This window comes from Lactuca virosa, chromosome 3 (assembly GCF_052849685.1).
Source record: "Lactuca virosa cultivar CGN04683 chromosome 3, Lactuca_virosa_CGN04683_v6, whole genome shotgun sequence".
In the NCBI taxonomy this organism is placed as follows: domain Eukaryota; kingdom Viridiplantae; phylum Streptophyta; class Magnoliopsida; order Asterales; family Asteraceae; genus Lactuca; species Lactuca virosa.
In genome coordinates, this window is record NC_136428.1 from 204545346 (window position 1) to 204567822 (window position 22477).

Below are 22477 nucleotides of genomic sequence, written 5' to 3' on the forward strand. Positions count from 1 at the left end.
TTAACGACATGTCCGAGGAACTGGACCTCGTAACCAAAACTCACACTTCAAGAACTTGGCATACAGCCGTTCTCATCGCAGAACCTCCAGCAGCTCCCTGAGGTGCTCCTCGTGCTGCTCTCGGGTCTTGGAGTACACCAAGATATCATCTATGAACACAATGACCGAGCGATCGAGCATCGGTCTGCAGACCCGATTCATCAAATCCATGAATATTGTCGGTGCGTTGGTGAGCCCAAACGACATCACCACGAACTCGTAATGACCATAACGAGTCCGAAACGCGGTCTTCTCCACGTCTTCCTCCCTCACCCTGACCTGGTGATACCCGGATCTCAAGTCGATGTTGGAAAACCAAGATGCACCCTACAGCTGATCGAAAAGATCATCTATCCTTGGGAGTGGATAACGGTTCTTCACCGTTAGCTTGTTCAACTCCCTGTAGTCGATGCACATCCTGTGCGAACCGTCCTTCTTCCTGACGAAGAGGATCGGTGCTCCCCATGGGGAACTACTCGGACGAATAAACTGCTTACCCAGCAGCTCCTGCAACTGAGATGACAACTCCTGCATCTCTAGCGGTGCCAGTCGGTACGGCGCCTTAGCGATAGGGGCTGCACCCAGCACCAGATCAATCCTGAACTCCACCTGCCTCTCCGGAGGCACTCCAGGTAACTCCTCTGGAAACACGTCAGCAAACTCTCTAACCACCGGGACCTTTGAAACTGAAGTCTGATCCCTGACCCGCGTGTCCACCACACACGCTAAATAACCTGCACATCCGTGCTGAATATACTGCCGAGCCCTGGCGGCTGAACAAAACCCTGCTCCCACTCTGGTGCCCTCACCGTATACCACCAGTTCTCCCCCACTTGGGGTTCGAACTACTACTCGTTGTCCCTCACAGTCGATCATGGCGCCAAACCGGCTGAGCCAATCCATCCCTATGATCACACATACTTCCCCCATGGGAATAGGAATCAAATCTATCGGAAATGATACCCCGAAAATCTCTAGCTCGCATCCCCGGTAAACCGAAGAAGCAGAAATCCCGTGCTCGTTGGCGATCGAAACTCGCAACGGACACTCAAGCTCATCCATCGACACACTGAAATATCTACTGAAAGTCTGAGATACAAACGACCGACTCGCCCCCGAGTCGAATAAAACAAATGCTGGCAAAGAGTTTACTAAAAACGTACCTAAACACAGGTACCGACGATAAGCACAACATAGATAAAATAACTGAGACAGAAAATAGAAACATACCCGCAACCACATCCGGGGCTGCCTTGGCCTCCTCGGCCGTGAGCTGGAAGGCGCGCCCATGAGCCTTCGGAGGCTCCGCCTTGACTGGCCTCCCATCCCCAATCCTCAAAGTAGTCGGTGCGGATCCCTGCGCTGGCTTGGCGGCGAGCTGCAGGCAGTTGGTCTTCACGTGACCAACCTGATGACAATGATAACAAATCCTCATATCTTCTAGAGGGGCGGACTGGCGACAGTCCCTGGCATAGTGCCCCTCCTTGCCACATTTGTGGCAACCACCTCCTGCTCGACAAATCCCAGAATGACCCCTGCCACACTTTCCACAAGTGCGGCTCTGCTGACCCCCGGTCCGAGTATCAACGGTCTTGGACCGCATAGGTGCCGGCTGAGACTGTGTCGGAACCTGACGCTGCTCCTTCAACTGCAGCTCTATCTCCAACTCGCGCCGCCTCGCGGCTTCCTGAAGATCCAAAAGAGTCTCACAACGTTGCGTAGCAACAAACTTTCGAATATCAGTCTTGAGCATACTCAGATAACGAGTCATCTGAGACTGCTCTGAAGGAAACTCCGGGCGGAACATAGCCCTCTCCGTGAACATACGAGTGATCTCCATCACTGACTCCCCATCCTGTCTCAATGTCAAAAACTCTTGAGCAAGCCGCTCCCGCTCAACACGTGGAATGTAGCGGGTGCGGAACATATCCCATAACTGCTTCCAAGTAACAACAGCTCGCTGATCATCCGTGTACGACCCTGTCGTCAATCTCTACCAGTCCTTTGCCCCAAGCCTCAGTAGGTTAAGGGCACACCTGACCTTCTGGTCAGCAGGACATGAACACGTGAAGAAACATCCATCCACGTCAGATCACCACCTCATAGACCTGATCGCATCCTGTGTACCATCAAACGTCGGGGGCTTCGGATTATCGAAGTCCCGGTACTGGAAAGCCCTGTTGGCTGCTCCTCCAACCCATGCCGCAGTTACAGCCGAAGTGGCTGCAGCGGCAGCTGTCTCTGCTAGAGCTGCATATCGCTCATCAAAGTACTCAACCATCGTGGTCTTAATCGACCCAAACATCTCTGGCAGCCGCGCTCGGAACGCTGCAGCAATCTCGTCGTCCATAATCTCCCGGATCCTGGCATCCAACTCCTCTGTCCCTATCTGTACCACGGGCTCAGGTGCTATCGGCACCTCTGACCCTCCGTCTCCCGATCCTGATCCTGATCCTGACCCTGATCCAGTAGCAACACGTCTCGTCACCACCATACTGAAATACATATTCAAGTCATCAGATAAATAACATAATATCGGGAGACCAAAACCCACAAACTCTAGGGGTTGTGACTTCCTTGCTACGCGTATGGGTCCTGTGCTTTCAGTAGTACGGGCCCATACTACCTTCCACACCTACCCATATTTGTCTTAAGTATCACCACAACACCCTAACACTATCATCAACATACTATGTGCTCAACCCTTACTCCTAGGGAACATCACCTATCCCACAACTGATCTCACAGCTCCTCATAACCCACACATCCATGAAGCTTTCATCAACCCTTGCAGTGCTAGTGCAGGCTAGTCGCACATAACACTGGACCCAATAGACTTTCGAATATCCGATCCTATCCGTAGACTGGATCAAACATTCTCAGGCTATAAGATCTTGATAACGCGCAGCCGTGATGCCTACACTAACGACTACAGTAATGATGTCAATTCCATATACAAGAAACCCTAGGCTAGTAGGCATCATATAATCAGGCAAGTTTATCATGCGATTCCTGAAGATCCCTAGCCTAGCACTAGCATGCTGTTCTAACATATCATAATAACTGTATGGTATTTTGGGGTTTACTTACAGGCTCCGGCTGATCGTACCCTCTGCATCCTCCATCCTTTATTTTGAAAACCATTTTAAAATTTATTCCGAAAATTTCCTTGATTTGAGACTGGGTTCACACGTGTGTTTCCCCCAATTCACTCAAACCAAGGCTCTGATGCCAACTTGTAACATCCAAAAATTTTACGCCAAATTTAAACTTTTAAAGCATAAATAAAACCCAATAGTATTGTTTACAAAATGTTTTCAATTCATTATTCAATCAGAGTGTCCCGAAAGCCAGATCATAAGGATGAGGAGCAGTACGGTCACGCCTTCGCCTTTCCATGAACTCCTGAAGTACCTGAAACAATAAACTGAAAACTGTAAGCCCGAGGGCTTAGTGAGCTACCCCCAAAATACCAATACCACACTGATAATACCATATCCGTAATAACCAATCAATCAACATGCATGCTGGGCCATCGGCCTGACTGGACCGCCCAACAGGGCCTTCAGTCCAACTGAAACTATACCAAGCCTTCGACATGACTGGACCGCCACATGGGCCTACAATCTTCCCGGACCGCTCATAGGGTGTGTTGGCCTTCAGCACAAAGCAGGACCGCCTCAACCCAAACAACAAGCAAATAACCATGTGCGCATAACTAACATTTACTGGCATATACAAACATCGAACATATCTATCTCACTGATTACCAACATAGCAATCTCTCATAACTAGAGAACTGAGCTAGCAGGTCACTAACATATCAATCCCTACGGATCATAAGATCATAACATATTATCTATCCTGATTCCGATCTAACAGGTCATATCCACATGTAGCATACCATAACAATAACAACTAAAGGACCGGCCTTGGAGCCTTAGACCCTATTGATATAGTGAGGATAACTCACCTTGCAGATGTCGACTCGGTAGATAAACTTCAACCCTCGGATCACTGCCACAAACTCCACCACCTATTACCATAGTATAATCATACCCATAAGTTCCCAACCCTTCAAGGTACCCCATAAGCCAACTAATCAAACCCTGGTCAAAGTCAAAGTCATCAGTCAAGGTCAACAGTCCATGTTGACCTTGACTCGCCGAGTACCCCCAGCTACTCGCCGAGTTCCTTGAAGTACTAACCCACTCGCCGAGTCGCCTGAGTGACTCGTCGAGTTCCTTTGGTTTACGATCGAGACCCTAAGGCCACGCGTCGAGCTTCCTTCTTGCAACTCGACAGCTACCCGCGCATACATAATTTGGGGCAACCTCATCCGACTCGCCGAGTTGTTCATACACTCGTCGAGTCTACGGCAATCTTCATTGGACTCGCCGAGTTGTTCTTCCAACTCACCGAGTTCATGCCTATCTTCATATGACTCGCCAAGTCGACCATGCGACTCGCCGAGTCCCTTCAGTCCTTTTTGCCATACAGACTCATTTGAGCCATGCAGCGGCTCCAAAATACAGATCCAAGCTTCTAAGGCATGCTTTTCACGTAAAGTTGCAAACTTTACGTGCATGCATAGCTACAAAGGCTCTTAATGTCAAATCCAAGCTTACAATGGGGGTTTCATACTCAAAGAGGTTTCATTCACGCCCGAACCAAAAACTTTATGACTCTAGGACTTAAGAAGGGTCCAGATCTGAAGTTACAACTTTAGATCTAGCCCATAGTCCACCTTATCAACTCAAAGATCCATAAAATCCCCAAACTCAACCAAAAAGAGATCTATAAGGGAAAAGAAGTAAAGGTGGCGACTTGATACCTCTGGAAGATGCTAACTGAGGTAGATTCTGCTTCCCACACTTTCCTTGCTCCAATTCCCTTTCCTTCCAAGTTCCTCTTCTCCAAAGATCTTCCTCGCAATCTTAATACACACACAATAGAGCACCACACGAATTAGGGTTTCTCAACAGCTCTCTAGAACTGCAAAGAGGCCAAAGGAGGCTTATGCTTTCCTTAAATAGGGTGCAAAACCCCGAGATTTAGGGTTTCTTCTGCCAGCTCCTACTCGTCGAGTCCCTTCATGGACTCGGCGAGTAGGTCACTAAACACGCGTACCAAACCCGATGCTACTCGACGAGTAGGGCAACCAACTCGTCGAGTAGGCCTTGAAACCAATTAAATTCTTATTTAAACAATACATGGGAATTGGGGCGTTTCATTGGGAATGGTAGCATTTAGAAGTCTAGATAAAAGAGAAACAATGAAGATGAATTAAAAACAGATGTTAGACAAAGGATTTGACATGAAATTCATACCGTTTTGATTCTCTCCATCCAATTCGATCTCCGGTAACTGCCCCTCCTGGAGGTGCGCGTCCTGATACAGCGTCACATTCCCCCCGTGTCTTACCGGAAAATAACTATCCTTCAGGCCAAATAACTCATCGGTAGCAATTGATTTTTCATTGTTCCGATCATCACAAGATGTAATCGTATTGCGGTGTTAGGTTTTGTCGGTTTACCACTATGACCAATTATCGGGAACCAATCGTCGATTAACTCTCCCGACATTACGCTCTCGGCGGAGGAGTGAAAAACGATTGCCAGAATCACAACATCAATCCCTAAGAATCTGGTGGTGTTGACCAAAGTCTTCTTCTATGTCGTTCATTCTCTCGTTCCTACTTTAGTCGATCATATGGGGGCGATGGTAGCTTGGTGGTGGGTGATGGTATTGATCGGCGGCTGTGTATATAAGAAAATAAATTAGGTTAAAAGTTAATTTCAGCATGATTATAGGGATTATTTGTGGAAGCTATTTATCAAATTACTAAAATACCCTTGTTTATTTATTTAATTATTTAAATTTTTATTTAATTTTGATTAGTCCACATTTATATATATACAATAACACAATAATTACTTTAAACACCTGAACCTATATATATATATATATATATATATATATATATATATATATATATATATATATATATATATATATATATATATATATATATATGAAAACATTAATAAAAATGGTCCCAGGAAGAAGATGAGCAGATGTGTATTTCCTTACACTCGATCTATCTATAAATCTACACAAACACATCCATCTAATTACACATTAAATGACAAAATCACAACTCCCACATACATCCAACTCATGGCCGGCCACCCTCACATGCTACCAAATTCCAACACTACCTCCCACCCCCACCACCCCTTTATATGACACAATTTCATCAAATCAGACACAAAATCACCTTCTGCAACTGTGCTTCTAAACCCTCATTGTAGTCTCCCCTCTTCAAAAGTCTACTTGTGTTACATCATTTTCGGAAAAACTAAAGCTGTTTTGCCGTTAAACCATCATACCTATTTTATCAATCTTTAGGAAATACGATGATGATCAGTCTATTTTGCTTAGATTTTTACCCAGATTTCTCTCTACAAATATTGTTTCATATCCCGATATTCCCAGAAGACAGAGGTACCACTTTTTAGTCTGGTCGCCATCGTTCTTTCTCTCTCTTTCTCTCTCTCTTTCTCTCCCTTTGTTTCTCACTTCTCCTCATGATGCAGTTCACTGAAACTCTACCAGCTCCACCACTCCATCTCACCACTAAACCATGCCAAAACTTCACTCCTATGAACCCAAACCAAATCCATCGTACGCGACCCTGGCCGGGATTTCCAGCGCCTAATAAGGCGCTTGGAACCTTCGGGGATGCCAACTGCATGGAGCAGTTGCTTGTTCGTTGTGCTAATGCAATCGAAAGTAATGATGCTACTCTCTCTCAACAAATCTTGTGGGTTCTTAACAACATCGCGCCTTCCGATGGGGATTCCAATCAAAGACTCACATGTGGCTTCCTACGAGCGTTGATTGCTCGAGCTGCCAAAACCGGAACCTGTAAGATGCTTACAGCTGCCCTCTCGAATTCCAATATCACCATCCAAACGCATAAGTTTTCCATTATTGAGCTTGCGAGCTTTGTTGACTTGACGCCATGGCATCGGTTTGGTTTCACAGCTGCCAACGCTGCCATACTTGAAGCAGTGGAGGGATACTCGACTGTTCACATCGTCGATTTGAGTCTGACACATTGCATGCAAATCCCTACTTTGATTGACGCCATGGCTGGGAAATTAGAAGGTCCACCGGTCGTCAAGCTCACGATAGCTGGAGCCACGGAGGATGTCCCTCCGATGCTGGATCTGTCATACGATGAGCTAGGGATTAAGTTAGTAAACTTTGCTCGTTCAAGAAACATAATCTTGGATTTCAATGTAATTCCTTCGAGTTCTTCAGATGGATTCTCTTCGTTAATCGAACATCTGAAGCTTCAAAACCTAGTACATGGAAACGAGACTAACGAAGCACTCGTAATAAACTGTCACATGATGCTTCATTACATACCAGAAGAAACCCCAACAGCAACGACGTCGACGACTCCCTTTTCTTTCGAAGATGCAACCCCACGAGCTTTATTCTTGAAACAAATCCGAAGTCTGAATCCAACCCTCGTAGTTTTAGCAGATGAAGATGCAGATTTCACATCAAATAACTTGGTTTGCAGATTAAGGTCAGCTTTTAATTACTTATGGATCCCATACGACATAGTCGACACTTTTTTACCAAAAGGAAGCAAGCAAAGACAGTGGTACGAGGCTGATATCGGTTGGAAGATCGAGAATGTTATAGCCCATGAAGGGTTACATAGAGTTGAGCGACTTGAGCCACGAGCAAGATGGGTTCAGAGAATGAGAAATACAGGGTTTCGTGGGGTTGGGTTTGGAGAAGATATCGTAACAGAAGTGAAAGGGATGCTGGATGAACATGCAGCTGGATGGGGGTTGAAGAAGGAAGAAGATGATCTTGTTCTTACTTGGAAAGGACATAATGTGGTTTTTACAACTGCTTGGGTACCAACTTAATTTGATTTTAAAATGACTTATAATCTTCTTTAATTTCTTTTTCTTTTCATTTTGGTGAGTAGATTTAAGCGTAGTTGGTAGGTTGTCGATTCAAAAAGGTGTTGGTTACTGTTTTTAGGCTAATAATTAACATATCTAAAGATCATATATCAGATATTATGTCTTAATCTTCCCTTTCATGTATGTGCATGAGTAAACCAAAGAATGGAATCTCTCTTTCTTTATGTAGACATATGTTAATATTAGTATATTCTATATTAGCAGCCATGTTAACATCCGTGGTGGTGTCTGAAGGAAGACAATGGTTATTAGTTCCATTCTCTACGTATTATAATTACTTAATTAGCATTCGATCTTATATATTTTATAGCAAGTAGAATATATGTATAAACATGATGAAAGCCTAATGGAAATATCATTAGTTGCATGATGGAATCTCGATATACCAATATAAAATCTAAACCTAGTGATAACTAATTCACGATGTCCAGGTTGAGGTTATTATGAGAGAGTATACATGCTCATCTCATAACAACATGAAGATCTTGAGTAATCCAAATGTTAATTAATTAATTGAGAGGTGACACTAACTATACTTTCAACCTCGACATTATCCCCAGACTAGGCTATATCCATCAAGCAACAATGGGAGTTGAAACCCTTGGAAAACCAAGTGGGTTCCATTGTCTTCTCTAGATATTGTGATTATAATACATTAATAATACAACAATCCTTTAACATTGTCGGAAGCCTCCCTCTTTTTCTATTTCTCCGTGTTTAAGAACCTAAAAGAAGTCATTAGATCATCGGAGGGTTTGAGAAGTAGCTACCTTTGGTGGGGTAGGGGGGATGTTCATCCGATGATTCAGAAAACTTTGCTTGGTTTGTGTGGAATTTAGTATTTGCATCGAAGTTACAAGGTGGTAATTAATTGTGCGTCTTTGTTTCCTTTCTTGCCTAATAGTGGTGGAGATTCAATATGGAAGATAATTCGTTTTTAAAAAATGTGATCATCTTTATTCATAAGCTTGATAATTTTCGATCTCTATGGTTGGGTCGAATTTTAATTCACGAGTTAGGAGCGCCATTATAAAATTTGAGGATGCATTTTCAAAATATTAGCATGTCCTTTGCTAATTCATATAGGAAAATAGGTAATTGAAAGAAAACAATTTTTCGGTTCCACATCCACCTCTCTCTCAAATGTAGGTTTCCTAGCCTATTTACGCTTGAGACGGGCATGAATTGCTAACTTGATCAGTTACACGTTGTTTCTTTAGGTTAAGGTTGTTGAGTGTGGTTAACAAAATTATGAGGACGCATAAGGTTGGAGGGAGTGGTGTCACAAGAATCACACTCCCTCCTATGCCACTGAAACATCTCAAAAATCAGAGTAAATGTTTAATTTTTCAAAAACAACCCAATGACCATAATTGTTTACAAAACATTGTTTCAAAAGTGATAATCAATAACCAGAGTATCCCAAATTCCAAATAACATAAAATACGAGGGATGTGTATGATCACGTTTTTGCTTTGCCACGATCATCTAAAGTACCTGAAACAATAAACTGAAACTGTAAGTCAAAGTTTAGCCAGTTCCCCCAAAGTACCACCACACAAACATATAACCAAACAAATAGTGGGTCCACAACCCGCTGGTTGGATTACCCCTGGCTCATAACATTCCGGTTCGAATGCCCTAGATCACAACCTTTCGGTTGAATTGCCTAATACATATTGGCTCCACAACCTCCTGTTTGGATTACCCCTGGCCCACACCCTTCTGATTTGAATGCCCCGACCCACAACCTTCCAGTTGGATTGCCCCAGGTTTGTTGACTGACATCACAAAGCAGTACAGTCTCAACACCACGATACCATGTCGACATATACATAACAAATAGCATATATCCAACAACAGATAATCATATAACCATTCAACAGACAGACAAATCTACAGATCACTGTCGCATAGCAACATCCTATATATCAGGACACAGATATAATAGATCACAACAACATAACAACATCCTCTATAGCAGGATACATAATCTAGAGGGCCGACATTGGTGCCTTCTACCCACAAGTACAGTGAGGAAAAACTCACCTCTCGGTCTGAACAGATAGTTGAATAAGTCATTTCTCTAAATATCAGCACTATCAGTCACCTATACACCAGATAGTGACAAATCTCAACTACAACTTAAAATACCCAAAATACCCTTTGGTCAAACTTGGTCAAAGTCTAAAACTCAAAAAGCCAACCGACTCAACTCAGTTGAGTACGCCCAGCGTACTCAGCTTATACGCTTAGCGTACTCGAGTCTTGACCAGAAACGGGGTCGTTGACTTCGTACGTACGGCGTATGTGGGGTACGCCCAACATACATACTGCCTCCTTTCCCTTCTATTAAGAGCTTAATTCTGTAAGCTCTTTCGTCCAAAATCCAAATCTAGAACCAAATGATGTCCTTAACTATAAAGTTTCCAAATTTATGGTCTTGCTTGGCTTTTACGTGCTCAATACCAAAAACCCTAACTTCTCAACTCATTAAGACATCCTAGTTCATGCATGGAAGGGAACTAAGGTCCAAAATTACATTTTTATGCTTCTAAACACTCCAAAACATCCGAAAGGACAACTCATATGAATTATAGTAACCCATACTCATAATACCAAGCTTATGGGACCAAAAAGAACACAAATCCCTGGCTAAACAAGATCTAAGCAATACTTCATCAAGATCAAAGCTTTTTACCTTCAAATAGTGTCAAATGATGATGTGATTTTGGATCCACAGTGCTCCACTCTTTAGGATGGTTTTCTCTACCTTCTTCCTCCTTCAAGAACACCAAAATACACACTCAAGGCTCAAAAATGCTCTCAAATGGATTAGGGTTTGCAAATGGGTCGAAATGGGGCTGGAGGCTGACGAAAAAAAGGTTAATGGGGGCTATAAAGGTGTTTAAATAGTGCACAAACCCTAAATTTTAGGGTTTTGGTCCAGACCATGTACACCTTGTTGGATTAGTGTCTAAGTCCATAACTATTTTGGTATGTACTTGACCCGATTATGAGCATGGTCCTTTTGGGTTGCCTTCACCATAGCAATATGTAGGATGAATTAAGGAGAGAAAGGTTTAATTATGATTTATTAATATATTATGAGAATAATATATTAAAGGAGAAATCATATTGTTTAATTAATATTAGTCAAGAATTAATTAAGAATTAATTTTGTGACTAAAATAGATTAATTAAACTTAGGGGACTGGAATTGTAATTATAGGATAATTGCAATTGGCCTATGGATCACCTTGGAATAACAGGTTGGACGAATTCTATGGGGAAGCCCATTAGAAATCGTCCAAGGCATGTTCCAAAAGGGGTCCATGGGCTACTTAGGGCTTACGCAGTCAAATTAGGGTTTCCTTGTTAGATAACCCTAATAGTCTACCTATTTAACGAGCCCCTAAGCCCCAAAAACATGATGAATGATTCCCTTAGGGTTTCTGGACGATTTTGGGCAGCCTCTCTTCTTTTCTCCTTCATCCAATTGCTTAGTGGTGTTTGTGACTCCATTAGAGGTGCAACACTTGAGGCACTAATCTTTCTGAAGCCAATCAAAGCAAGGATTGATTGTTATTGCTATATAACATCGAAAGGTAATTACTAAACCCTTATTTCAGTTCTTATATGATAGATCTAGGGTTTGTGAGTCTTGGAAGTTTATTGCATGTTCAAAGTAGAAAACCTAGATCCAAGCAATTAGGGTTGCATGAACACCTTAGGGTTGATGTTATGCTCAAACTCCATCAGTGGTATCAGAGCCTAGGTCGTTTTTCTATTGAATAGATGCAAAAATTAGACTGCCAAAGATCAGAAAATCGAAATTTTTTTGCTGTCTGCGCCGCCGACTCGGCGAGTCCACCAGTGGACTCGGCGAGTAGCCCCGCCTCGGCGAGTCCATCAGTGGACTCGACGAGTAGGCTGAACTCGGCGAGTCCATCAGTGGACTCGGCGAGTCCAGGGTGCTGTTGACGGGATTTTCGACTTTTTTGAGCAGATTTTGTTAAGAATAATTACAAAAACTAGTTTTATTGCCTAAAATCGATTTTTCATGTTTGGAATGTTTATCCTTATCAAAATTGATGGATTTGGTTAAATATGGATAATATAGGATTATTATTAGACAAATATTTGACCTAGTAAGTTTGAAAAAATTTCAATTTTCACCCTTTAGGTTTTATAGTTTAAATTTGAACTTAAAAGTTTTGTTTTTGAAATTTAAATAGTTAAACCCTAATGTTTTGAAAAGTTTCAAAACTTGTCCTCAAGTTTTGGAATTTAAATTTTTTGATTAAAAGTTTAATTTTGAAATATTAAATTCTAAAACCCTAGTATTTTTGAAAAGTTCAAATTACACCCTTATGGTTTTATTAATTAATTAAAGTGTATAATTAAAAGAGAGTTAATAAATCCATAAAGTTTTGGTATACATTTAACTAAATTAAAAGTATAATTTATTAAATTAGACCACCTAGTATTTTAAAAGTGTAAAATACACCCTATACTATATATAACATTAAAAGTCTAATATTATATATATATGTATGAGTAAACAGTCAGTCTTACCGTTAGTAGGCCTCATTCACGAAGCTGGTCTATAAGGGGTGTTTAAGGAAATTTCCTATAAAATGGCGATTGAAATGGATATCCACTCTTACCCACCGCACTCTTGACACGTGGAGGGTCGTTAGCCGAACGGTTAGGATATGACGAAACCTTCCATTATAAGTATAATGAAGTACAAAGTAACTAAATGCGTTCACAAATACCCAAATCATAGTTACTTTAGGCAAAATGTGAAATTGTATGCTAATCCATGGAATTACACTTCACACCCTTGCCAAACGTTAGTGGAGCGTGCGTGGTTAACCAGCACACTAATTTGGGGTTGACATTGGTTGTGAAGGGTGGCTCGAAGTTTATCATAGATCAATGGAGTGTGTGTGGTTAACCGGCATATTGATTAGGTGATAGTATCATTGAGTGCATCACATAGATTCGTATGGTTATTCACACCTTGTTTGTGATCCTCGGTATCCCAGTCGCGAATTTGAAGGGCATAATCGAGATTAAACATGCCATTGAAAAGTTCAATGAATCTCAAAAGATCTAGGAGTTTCAATTCATTTAAAACTTAAATTTTTTTTTTTCGTTTTTCATGGTGGAAATTGGTAAATCGTCATTTACCTACCTTCAAATATTCTGCAACTAGATTATGGCATCCCTCTTCTAGGTTGTAGAGTATTATGTTGGATCCTAACCTTGATGTTTCGTTTGGGTGTTACATCAAGGATTCTAATCAGCTTGACTTGAATTTCTCCTGTTTTGTAGATGTCTAAATCTTACAATGGTCTTCCCAAGTCCCTTGGAACAAGCTTTCCAAATGAAGATGACGTTCCACGATACGATCAAGGAAATGAGAGTCATGTTTCACTTCCTCCACCTCCTCCAATTATTCTCCCTAACCCACAAGTTCAAAGGCTTGAAAAGTTCAAGCTCACTCAAGACCTATTGGCAAGTAAACACGAAGATGGGAAACCTGTGTGTGCACACGTCTTCGAGATAAAGTCACACATTGACAGGTTAAAGATGTTGGGTGTCGAGATTTTAGGTGAGTTGGCTGTTGACTGGGTTCTTCAGTCACTTCCTGAATCATATAGTGAGTTCGTTAGAGAGTATTATATGATGAACCATGACGTGACCCTCATTGATTTGACCTATTTGCTTATAGCTACTGGATCAGCAATGATTTGGTGTGCTGATCAAGCAAATTTGCCTGGTGAATCAAACTCCCAAACTTCAATGGACATTGAAAATGGTGACATTGGAAATCCAGAAAAGGTAAATTCTGAGATAGTTCCTTGTGTCATTCCAAAAGAGTCCATTTGCTTTTATTGCCAAGAGAAGGGGCATTGGAGACGAAGCTGCCCTATTTACCTGAGAGATCTGAGAGATGGGAGAGTCAAGACGTATGGCTCTACTTCAGGTAAAATCTATTAACTAACTCTATAATTTCCTATTCTTTGATTCTTAATACATGATGTTATAACATTACATTTTGATGTTTTGTAGGATCGAAGAAAAGAGAAGAAGCTTAAGGAAGAAGCGTGCTGAATCTGATCATGAAGAAATGGATTTCGATCGCATGGATTCGAAGATCAGATTTTTGAGCTGCTACTCTAGAGTTAGGATAGAATGATAAGAATATGAAATAGCATAGTTTTTCAGTTGAATTGCATTGTAAGGACAAATTTTTCCGCAATAAAATAAATTTTGATTTTTTCTTATTTATTTATCCTTGCAATGGTGTGTACGAAAAATTGATGTTTAATTGTTTCTACTATTAGCAATAATGGATTTGATTCTTAATTATGTTATTTGTGCAAATGTAGAGAATTTGCCAAATAAGGGAAGATTCTCATCGCCCAAGTTTCAATTGGACAGAAACTTGGAATCATATAACTTGGTTGCGTGATGAATGAGAAGCTTCATATTTGGAAATTAGACTATTTTTGACAAAGTGTCAAGAGAAGGACTAGGAAATCAAGTACACTAGGTTGTGCGTTGATCAAGTCCACCACAAGAGTGATGAAGATATTCGTCATGATTTACTAAAGTTTAGTAAATATGGTTATACTTACAAGATTAAGTATAATTCTGAGTTGATTGAAAGAGTTTCAATCAATAGCAGAACGAATAAGAAGAATCAAGTAGGCAGAAAGATAAAAGTTTCTCTATTCTAAGAAGAAGGGAGAGTGCCTTTTATTGTGTTTTATGATAAGTCTTAATGATTAATAACCATATCTCAATTGATCCTCCAAGTGAGTCTTAGTGCATTTGTATGTCTAAGAAGAGGAATCGAGAATTGTAGAAATGGTTAAAATCAAGAAGTCAATCATACTTCGTTACAATATCAAGTCTTAGAGTTATATTCCAAGATTGTGCATTGAGCAAGTTTATAACACTCAACATATGTGGAATTGGAAAAAGTCTTCTTATTCCTGCACATTTGAGATTGGTAAGTTGTGATGTCTTGGATAAGACAAAGACCAACTAGAACCAATTATGTGAAGTGATAGTCTTGATAAAAACTACACTAACTCTTGAATATTTGTTTTGTCAAGAAATGTTTCTTGACAAGAGAATCTTATATGTCAAGGAGTCAGTGGGAGTCTTAATGGTCTTGAAAGGTTTCAAGAACAAATCAAGAGTTAAACCTAGTTGATCATCACTAGCACACGACTTGAGGTTTAAAGCCTATCGTGGATGACATACTCTTTTTCTGTGCCATTCTAATTGATTTAATATGCATGTGAGTCCTATGAGTTCTCATTTGAATGCATAAAGACAAAGCACCTTGATCAATGGAAAGTACATTGATATGAAAGGGTGAGTTGCTTGGAAGACATGGTGGGCATTCATGTTACCATGAGGCAAGAAATCGAGATTGAGCACGTTCGGTCCATATGAGTTTGGATTTGTCGCAGACTTTGGTTTTGACAAATTCACATGGATAGAAACACACACACTTTAAAATCTAAGTGTCATGAGGTTTCCCTCCTTCATGAAAATGATTGTAAGGAAATGCTTTCACTAAGAGAGATTTTAAGAAGATAGCAATTGTGAAAATTGTATTCTCAAATTCGATTATGATTACGGCATCCCTTTTCATAGTTCGAATTATGAGATTTGGAAATTGGTCTGAACATTTGGGACTTAGTAACATAAATTCTGAACTGTTTAGACACACATGTGAGCTATCTAAGGCAAAGGTGTATGAGCTTAAAAAGCTTAGATAAAAGCTTATCAAAGCATTAGGTATTAGAAATATGAACTTGAGAAATTCAATAAGCATTGTTTTCTAGAAGTTCAATTGTTTTCTGAATACATCTCAAAGCTAGTGGGAGCATAAGTGTTATGCTGGTAAGAAAATAATCATCATGTTAGTGGGAGCATGATTATTATGGTAAGTATTGCAAGTTAGCAATATTAATTATAAAAAAACAAAGATTCACTTTGCAAAGTTGCAAGGGTTGAAAAGTTGTTTTGCTATAATTAAGGGAGAGAATATTATACTTCGTTTCAAAATCTAAAAGCTTAGATCAAGAAATGTTAATAAAATATAGTCAAGGATACATAGCACGTTCTCAAAATTCGATTATGATTACGGCATCCCTCTTCATAGTTCGAATTGTGAGAACATGGCTAACAAAATATTATGGCAAAAGACTGATAAAGTATCATGTCTTTATGTGAGACATTATGCATCGTGTCCAATACGCTTCGGGTATAGGATCGATTGCATATTCTATAATATTTGACCATTCTAAAATTTTCCAAATGCCTAGGGCATTAAGAGGGAAAAAGGGACTAGAATCGGTTTTGACTAAAATAATTAAACAACTATCAAATGACGATATGAGGTTCATTGAGGACTTGTCACTTGTGAGTAGTTGGAAGTATAGTACTGGATGGACTATATTGACATTATTATGAATAGATAAGATTCTATTAAGAATGAGTTGTCATATGGCAAATATGGAAATGTTTCCATTAATGGGAGTTGAATATTAAGAAATATGTCTAGATTAGAAACTTTTATGCGAGAAGGATGTTCAAAGGAATGTACTTTGAATGTGAGACTTCACGTCTATGGAATTGTCTTGTAACAATTTCCGATAGAATACCATGTAATTTCATTAGCCGCGTCTTGGTGACTTTTGTGTGCTATGACATTACGAAAGAATCATTGCATAAAATGTTAGAATCCGGCATATTTTAAAAGTGGCAAGAATTTGGTATTCTTATACTAATAATAAGGATTGGGGATTGTGAAATGAGTTTCATTGGAAAAGTTTTTCAATTGATCTATTTCACAAAGTATGGACCATAGGTAAGCAAAGTATGCATGCTTGGAGCATGGGACAATTGTGGTTATAATTCGAGTAATAAGTTGATTTTCCGAAACAGTAAGCAATGAATAATGAGTAATCAATATGGTGTTTAAATAAGTGTTTTTATTTACGCTCAAACGTTTTGGGGCCATATAGGATTAATATTATTATTGCGTTTCACTTTGCATGTTTTGATTTCCAGAATAATTGGGTTATTCGAACCTCCACAGTCGGTCATACGTTGGAAGTAGGTATGAAGGAAGACTGTCATGAATTTGTCTGTAGATTGTCTAAAGTATTTAGACATAGCACAAGTTTGCTACAGAGTTCATGAGTGATTTGATAAGATTAAAGTATTGGATTAAACCCACGCTTGCTTGAATCACTTCATGGATTTATCACGTGTGATTAATGAGACGATAACATTGTATATTCTTGAAACCGAGACGTGCGAGTTGTTATTTGCTAGTCGGTTGCACATTGATGATAAGTAAACGCACCAATAACTTGGTGTTATAAAACTTATTATTGTGTGTGATTCGATTAGTAGGTGCAAGCAAGCATTTGAGTCGAAGTTTATCCGTTCCTTTTACCCAAAGTGGGATAAAAGCGATATCTGTGGGCCTCTCGATGATTTAGTGATGACACCCTAAGCGCTTGGCCAAGCCAGGACTAAGTTGATGTGTTCAATTGTAGTCTGTTGTCAGTCGTCATAAATCAGATGTCGGGAAACAATACATAGACAGAGAGAATGATTTAAATCCATGTCTCATGTCTATACGATATCTTGTAGAATGGAGGAATATATGATCCTTATCTAAAGGACACGCGTATCTGATAAGATCAGAGTTGACAGCGGCTTTTGAAAGCTACGATTGCTGATCAGGTTCTGAAGTTATGCAAACTAGTTATTAGACTTATCTAAGTGGGAGACTGTTAGATTAGTGTCTAAGTCCATAACTATTTTGGTATGTACTTGACTCGATTATGAGCATGGTCCTTTTGGGTTGCCTTCACCATAGCAATATGTAGGATGAATTAAGGAGAGAAAGGTTTAATTATGATTTATTAATATATTATGAGAATAATATATTAAAGGAGAAATCATATTGTTTAATTAATATTAGTCAAGAATTAATTAAGAATTAATTTTGTGACTAAAATAGATTAATTAAACTTACAGGACTGGAATTTTAATTATAGGATAATTGCAATTGGGCTATGGATCACCTTAGAATAATAGGTTAGACGAATTCTATGGGGAAGCCCATTAGAAATCGTCCAAAGCATGTTCCAGAAGGGGTCCATGGGCTGCTTAGGGCTTAAGCAGTCGAATTAGGGTTTCCTTGTTAGATAACCCTAATAGTCTACCTATTTAAGGAGCCCCTAAGCCCAAAAAATGTGGTGAATGATTCCCTTAGGGTTTCTGGACGATTTTGGGCAGCCTCTCTTCTTCTCTCCTTCATCCAATTGCTTAGTGGTGTTTGTGACTCCATTAGAGGTGCAACACTTGAGGCACTAAGCTTTCTGAAGCCAATCAAAGCAAGGATTGATTGTTATTGCTATATAACAATGAAAGGTAATTACTAAACCCTTATTTTAGTTCTTATATGATAGATCTAGGGTTTGTGAGTCTTGGAAGTTTATTGCATGTTCAAAGTAGAAAACCTAGATCCAAGCAATTAGGGTTGCATGAACACCATAGGGTTGATGTTATGCTCAAAGTCCATCACACCTAGCGTACGATTTTGGTACGCCCAGCGTACTTAAGAAATTCCTAAAAATTACGAAAATGCCACTAAGGATCAAGTTGCAAACAATTCTCATACCAAGGGTATATATGGAATACTTGGAAATCAAGATGTTATAATTCTCCCATACTTAAACCAGACTTAATCCTCGAAGTCCGCTGCTCTGAAAAAATCAGGGTAATGCTCCGACATCTCTGCCTCAGGTTCCCAAGTCCATTCGGAACCCTTCCGATGCTGCCACTGGACTTTGACCAAAGACACCACCTTGTTACGCAAGGCCTTCATTTTCCAATCCAAAATCGCCACTGGTATCTCCACATAATTCAGGCGATCATCAACCTAATATCCTCCAAAGGTATAACCGCTGCATCATCAACCACACACTTCTAAAGTTGAGAAACATGGAAGGTGTTGTGAATCTGACTGAGCTCATCAGACAAATTTAACCGATAAGCTACGTTGCCAACCCAGACAATCACTCGAAATGGCTAATTACATCGGGGCCCAAACTTGCCGCCTCTTTCTGAAGCCTATTACACCCTTCCAGGGTGATACCTTCAGCAAAACCATGTCGCTGACCTGGAACTCTAAACTAGATCAACGGTTGTCGGCATAACTCTTCTGCTAACTCTGAGTTGTCTGTAGTCTCTGTCTAATCTACTGAATAAGCTCCTTCGTCTAAACGACTACCTCAGTCCTTCCCATAACTTTATGACCAATCTCTCCCCAACAAACTAGGGTACGACACTTCCTCACATAGAGAAGCTCGAATGATAGTATTGGGTACGACACCAATACTAGAGTGATAGTTGTTGTTGTAAGAAAACTCATCTAGAGGAAGGTAGGAGTCCTAAGTCCCATTAAAGTCCATGATAAAGGCTCTCAACATATCCTCAAGTGTCTGAATGGTCCGCTCACTCTGACCGTCAGTCTGTGGATGATAAGAAGTGCTAAGATGCAACCTCGCACCCAGTTCCTCATGGAACTTTTACCAAAAATGAGAAGTGAACCGAACATCTCAATCAGATACAATGGAAACTGGAATACCATGCCGAGTAGCAATCTTGCGCATATATAAATCGTCCAATTTCTCGGCCGATGACCTCTCTCGAACGGCTAGAAAGTGGGCGCTCTTGGTCAGCCGGTCCACTATAACCCATATCACATCGAATCCCTTAGCCGTCCGAGGTAAGTTGGTGATGAAATCCATGGTAATGTGTTTCCATTTCCACATGCGAACCTCCAGTGGCTGCAACTTCCCATGCGGCTTCTGGTGCTCAGCCTTGACCATCCGATAGGTCAAGTATCTATCGATATACCATGCTATCTTCCTCTTCATGCACGACCACCATTAACTAAGTCTTAAGTCCCGAGATATCTTTGTGGCTCTAGGGTGTATCGAAAATTTGGACTTGTGTGCCACCTCCAGGACAGTCTACCTGATCCCACCAAAATCTGGCAACCAAACTCGACCGCACCGGGTTAACAATACACAGTTGACGGTAGAAAACCTGTCAGTATCTCCCCTCATTCGTTCCCTTAGCCTGATCCTCCTTAATCAAATCCAACAATGGCGAATTAATCGAAATCCTCATCCATAGGCTCTCAATAGCAGTATTATCCATCTTGCGGCTCAAAGCATCAACAACCACATTCGCTTTCCCAACGTGATACAGGATCTCGCAGTCATAATCCTTGACCACGTCAAGCCATCTACGTTGTCTCATGTTCAGATTCGGCTGATCTATGAGATATCTCAAACTCTTGCGATCCATGTTGATAGTACACTGAACCCCATACAAATAATGCCTCCAAATCTTGAGAGCAAACACCACTGCTCCTAACTCCAAATGATCATGAGTCGGATAACGAACCTCATGTGGCTTCAGCTATCGAGAAGCGTAAGCAACAACCCTCCCTCGCTGCATAAGAACTGCCCCTAGTCCGGTGATGGATGCATCACAAAATACCATAGAACCCTCAACACCCTCAGGGAGGGTCAGCACTGGGGCCTCACATAACTTTTGTCTCAAAGTCTCGAATGCAGCCTGCTGCTCAGGCCCCCAACAGAAATCCACAACCTTCTTCGTCAGACGAGTGATGGGTACAACAATCTTAGAGAAGTCCTGAATAAATTTCCGATAATACCATGCTAATCCCAAGAAACTCTTGATCTCCGAGGGAGATTTCGGAACCTCGCACTAAATCACGACCTCAATCTTGTCCGGGTCGACCAAAATCCCATTATGGTTAACGAGATGTCCTGTAACATCCCGAGATTTTGCAGGCATTTCCGAATCCTCTATTCTATTATTATTTTGTCATTTGTAGTCCCTGGGGTTAGAAGAGACGTCCCATGAGAAGCCTAAGGGATAAATTTGAAACTTTGAGAACGATACTAGTAAGCTAAGCGTACATAAGGTATGCTAAGCGTACTAGGCGCGCCTTAGTACGCTGGGCGTACACTTGTGTACGCTAAGCGTACTCGCGTCATATGCAAACCCTAATATTTAGGGTTTGAGTTCTATATAAACATCCTTATGAGCTCATAACCCTCCCTTACCTCAGCCTCCACAATTTTGAGTCGTTTCCCCAAACCCTAATCCTTTCCTTGAGTGTGTGAGCTAAAAGAGTGTGTTTTGGAGTAGTTGGAGAAGAAGGTGTTGCATCAAGAAGTTGGAAAAGGAGGAAAAGCCTGTAGATCTGAAGTTCCTTTGTGCTCTAGAAGCTCCATAAGGTAAAAAGATCCAAACTTTATGCTTGTATGATGTAGATCTTGCCATGCTAGCTTTATGGAACCATTTCTTGTCCCAAAAGTCCCAAGTTGGTGCATGATATGAGTTAGACGAGATAAGTTGTCCTTTCAGACCCTTGAGGAGGTCCAAAGTGATAAAAATGATGTCCCAATAGCTAAATGTGTCCCATACATGGAGTAGGAAGGTCTTAATGGATTAAGACCATGTGTTAAGAACTTTCTGGACGTCCAAAGTGTTAAAGTTCAAGACTTTATGATTCTTAGGCATATTTGGTCAATGGATCTGAAGTTTGGGCTTAAGTGCTTAAGCCATTAAGCACTTATTAGGGTTTTGCAAAACCTCGTGTATGTCCCGCATAGTTTCTGTACGCCCATCATACTGAGTCAACCACCCTGATGGTGGTCAACACAAAATGGAAGTACGCCCAGCGTACCAGAGGATTACGCCCCGTGTACACTCTCTGTTGGACTTTTGACAAATTGGCCTTCGTGGTTGGGCCGCTTTTGGACTAATTGGACTTGGGCCTTGCTGGGCTCTCTGAATAATTGAGGGTTGGGGTGACAACCCCAAATTTCTATCTTGTACAGTTTCTCAAATTCAATCACATTCAGACTCGTTTCTGCTATCTTTTAGCATTGTTCAGAGTTCGTTTGTGTGTTCTAAGTCTAGTACATTCAAGATTTGGGTTAAGGGATGAGATAATTAAGTTCATCATGTTGAATTCGGGCCAAACACTTCCTTTAGAGGAGTGTACGACCGTACACATGTGTACAACCGTACACATGGGTGTAAGGCCGTACACCCAAGTATGGCGGCTAACCCAAACATATATATAGTTTTTCTCTTCATTCTCTCTCATTTCTCACACTTCCACCTCTAGAAAATCAGATTCTCTCTCAAGTTCATCAAGTTCTACACCTTAATCTTCAAAGATGTAAGTAATTCCTTCCATTGAATTGTTGATACATGGCATTATCTAGTAAAGATCCATGTTTTCATAAATGAAATCT

At 40.7% G+C, this 22477-nt stretch overlaps 1 protein-coding gene across 2 annotated transcripts; it reads left to right on the plus strand.

Moving 5' to 3' along the window:
- The first annotated feature begins 6182 nt into the window (after positions 1 to 6182).
- On the plus strand, positions 6183 to 8218 carry LOC145166915 (GRAS family transcription factor). 2 transcript variants are annotated; one of them, XM_079085972.1, is made up of 2 exons: positions 6183 to 6546; positions 6639 to 8218. In XM_079085972.1, the coding sequence occupies exon 2, from the start codon at positions 6705 to 6707 to the stop codon at positions 7992 to 7994; it is 1290 nt and encodes a 429-aa protein (XP_078942098.1). In that variant the 5' UTR covers positions 6183 to 6546; positions 6639 to 6704; the 3' UTR covers positions 7995 to 8218. The 2 variants fall into 2 exon arrangements, with proteins under 2 accessions (XP_078942098.1, XP_078942097.1); XM_079085971.1 differs by having other exon boundaries at positions 6183 to 8218.
- The last annotated feature ends 14259 nt before the right edge of the window (positions 8219 to 22477 follow it).